Source organism: Piliocolobus tephrosceles, chromosome 12 (assembly GCF_002776525.5).
Source record: "Piliocolobus tephrosceles isolate RC106 chromosome 12, ASM277652v3, whole genome shotgun sequence".
Classification (NCBI taxonomy): Eukaryota; Metazoa; Chordata; class Mammalia; order Primates; family Cercopithecidae; genus Piliocolobus; species Piliocolobus tephrosceles.
The window spans coordinates 1,060,434-1,064,166 of NC_045445.1; the positions used below are offsets into that span (position 1 = coordinate 1,060,434).

The 3,733-nt window shown below is 47.1% G+C and overlaps 1 protein-coding gene across 1 annotated transcript in view; it reads left to right on the forward strand.

Annotated features, from left to right (window-relative positions):
- The first annotated feature begins 2,745 nt into the window (after window positions 1–2,745).
- TEX28 (testis expressed 28) overlaps window positions 2,746–3,733 on the forward strand; it is a 21,265-nt gene continuing 20,277 nt past the window's right edge. Inside the window, exon 1 of the mRNA XM_023198522.2 lies at window positions 2,746–2,842. Within this exon, the coding sequence (XP_023054290.2) occupies window positions 2,831–2,842 (12 nt within the window). The 5' untranslated portion in view covers window positions 2,746–2,830. The remainder of the gene's footprint in view (window positions 2,843–3,733) is intronic.

Below are 3,733 nucleotides of genomic sequence, written 5' to 3' on the forward strand. Positions count from 1 at the left end.
CCTACACTACCTGATCTCTTAATTGGGCCTGGGACTTAGACCTCCTCCTTCCACCTCTTGCTCCCCTGCTCCTGAGGTGAGCCCCCGAGGGCGGCTCAGAGGGATTTGCTGGGAACCTGTAATCCTAGCTGCTGGGAGGCTGAGGCAGGAGAATCGATTGAACCCGGAAGGCAGAGGTTGCAGTGAGCCAAGATAGCGACACTGCACTCCAGCCTGGGCGACAGAGCAAGACTCCATCTGAAAAAAAAGAAAGAAAAAAAAAAGTGGCTGGGCACAGTGGCACACACCTGTAATCCCAGCACTTTGGGAGGCAGGCAAGGTGGGTGGATCACCTGAGGTCAGGAGTTTGCGACTAGCCTGACTAACATGGTGAAACCACATTTCTACTAAATACAAAAAGATTAGCTGGGCATAGTGGTGCATACTTGTACTCCGAGCTACTTGGGAGGCTGAGACAGGAGAATCACTTGTACCTGGGAGGTCGAGCGGGCGTTGAGTCAAGATCGAGCCATTGCACTGCAGCCTGGGCAACAAGAGTAAAACTCCGTCTCGAGAAAAAAATTTAACACGCCACCTAATTGCGATAAAAAAAAAACCCTGAACCTGTTTAGATTCCCACTTGCAGAGTATGTGACATCGCCTTCTGCCACATTCTCACCAGCCCTAGACATTGTTAGGCTTTTTAATTTTTGGTGTTCTGGTGGATGAGAAAATAGTATTTAATCGTTGCTTTTCATTTACTATTCCCAATCACCTTGCAATTACACGTTTTTTCATACGTTTTACTGCCTTTCGTTTTTCGTCTTGTCTGAGATGTCCGTGGCCACCCTTTAATGTCTTTATATGGGGTTATTTGCTCTTAGTTTACTGATTTGCAGTTCTTTATATATTGTGATGATTAGCCCTTTATCTATTAGATATATTTCAAGCCTTGTTTTTCTTATTTCTTTGCTTTTATCTATTTATGATTTATTTATTTTTAACTTTTTGAGATCGAGTCTCGCTCTGTCACTCAGGCTGGACTGCAGTGGTGTGATCTCGGCTCACTGCAAGCTCTGCCTCCCGGGTTCATGCCATTCTTCTGCCTCAGCCTCCTGAGTAGCTGGGACTACAGGTGCCCGCCACCACGCCTAGTTAATTTTTTATATTTTTAGTAGAGACGGGATTTCACCGTGTTAGCCAGGATGGTCTTGATCTCCTGACCTTGTGATCCATCCCCCTCAGCCTCCCCAAGTTCTGGGATTATAGGCGTGAGCCACCGCGTCCAGCCTATTTATTTATTTTTTGAGATGGGGTCTCAGTCTGCCAGCCCGGCTGGAGGGCAGTGGTGCGATCACGGTAGCCTCGACATCCCTGGGATCAAGTGATCCTGCCGTCTCAGCCTCCTGGGTAGCTGGGACTACAGTGTGCACCACCACTCCAGGATAATTTTTGTATTAATTATTTTTTAATAGAGACAGGTTTCGCCATGTTGCCCAGGCTGGTCTCGACCTCCTGGGCTCAAGAGATCCACCCACCTTGGCTTCCAAAGTGCTGGGATTATAGGCATGAGCCAGCACACCCAGCCCTTGTTTGTGTTTTGTTTTGTTTTGTTTCCCCTTTCTTTCATGTTGTTTTTATTTATTTATTTATTTATTTTTATTAATCAAGTCCCATTTTTTTCTCCCCTTGGTTATTTGGAGGTTATGTACATATGTAGCTTCTTTTCTAGTGATTACTTTTTTTTTTTTTTTGAGAAAATCTCACTCTGTCAGCCAGGCTGGAGGGCAGTGGTGCAATCTCGGCTCACTGCAACCCCCGTCTCCCGGGCTTAAGCAATTCTCCTGCCTCAGCCTTCCCAGTAGCTGGGATTACAGGTGTGTGCCACCAAGCCCAGCTAATTTTTGTATTTTTAGTAGGGACAGTGTTTCACAATGTTGACCATACTGCTCTCAAACTCCTGACCTCAAGGGATCCATCCGCCTTGGCCACCCAAAGTGCTGAGATTACAGGCGTGAGCCACCACGTCCCGCTACCTTTTTATTTTTATTTTTTTTTTGTGACAAGTTCTCACTCACTCTGTTGCCCAGGTTGAAGGGCAGTAGCACAGTCACAGGTCACTCTAGCCTCTGCTTGCTGGGCACAAGTGATCCTCCTGCCTCAGCATCCTGAGTAACTGGGAACACAGGTGCACACCACTGCCCTGAAAAGACTTGGTTTTTAAACAGTTAATGAATTCTTAGATTTGTCAATGGTGTACTGAACTCTTTCATGTCTAAAAATGTCTTTAGTCTAACCCCACAGTTGACAGTTGGGGTGTAGAATTTTAGGCTGGGAAATCATTTTTCCCTCAGAATTTCGAAGGCAGCACTTCATTGTCTTTTCTTTTTTAAGATGGAGTCTTGCTCTGTCGCCCAGGCTAGAGTGCAGGGGCGTGATCTCGGCTCACCGCAACCTCTGCCTCTTGGGTTCAAGTGATTCTCTTGCCTCAGTAGCTGGGATTACAGGCGCTCACCACCATGCCCGGCTAATTTTTGTATTTTTAGCAGAGACAGAGTTTCCTCATGTTGGTCAGGCTGGTCTCAACTCTTGACTTCAAGTGATCTGCCTGCCTGGGCTTCCCAGAGTGCTGGGATTACAGGCGTGAGCCACCGTGCCCAGCCAGTACTTCATTGTCTTCTAGTTCCCCATGCTGTTGCTGAAGTCTGAAGCCATTCTGACTTCTGATTCTTTGAATGTGACCTATTTTTTTCTCTCTGGCAGTTATTCTCTCAGCGTATCGAAGGTATCAGTCAGCTATCTTCTGGATTGCATTGATGCTATTGAGAAGGCAGCCTGCAGTCTAAAAGTCATGGTTTTAAAGGTAATCAGCTTTTTTCCACTAGCTGCGTTTAATATCTTGTGTCAGCCGGGTGCGGTGGCTCATGCTTGTAATCCCAGCACTTTGGGAGGCCGAGGCGGGTGGATCATTTGAGGTCAGGAGTTCCAGACCAGCCTGGCCAACATGGTGAAACACTCTCTGTACTAAAAATACAAAAATTAGCTGGGCATAGTGGCGGGCGCCTGTAATCCCAGCTACTTGGGAGGCTGAGGCAGGAGAATCGCTTAAACCCGGGAGGCAGAGGTTGCAGTGAGCCGAGATCACACCACTGCACTCTGGCCTGGGCAACAAGAGCGAAACTCTGTTTCAAAAAAAAAAAAAAATCTTATGCCTAGATGTGGACCTATTTCTGTCTTCCCTGCTTAGGATTTATTGGGCTTCTTGAATTTGTGCATTTGTGTCTTTCTTCAGTTCTGGAAAGTTCTTAGGGAGTTATCTCTTAAAATATTGCTGCTGCGGCCGGTCATGGTGGCTCATGCCTGTAATCCCAGCACTTTGGGAGGCCGAAGTGGGTGGATCACCTGAGCTTGAGAGTTCGAGAACAGCCTTGCCAACGTGGTGAAACCCCATCTCTACTGAAACTACAAAAGAATTAGCTAGGCGTGGTGGCAACGCACCTGTAGTTCCAGCTACTCGGGAGGCTGAGGCATGAGAATTGCTTGAACCCAGGCAGCAGAGGTTGGCAGTGAGCCGAGATCGTGCCATGGCACTCCAGCCTAGGCGACAGAGTGTGACTGCTGCTTCATTCTCTCTGTCTTCTCTCTCTGGTGTGACAATTGCATTTTTGTTAGACCTACTCATGCTACCTTCCATGTCTTCTATTTTTCAAGTTTTCTATTTCTTTTTGCCTCTGTGCTGCATTCTGCATACCCC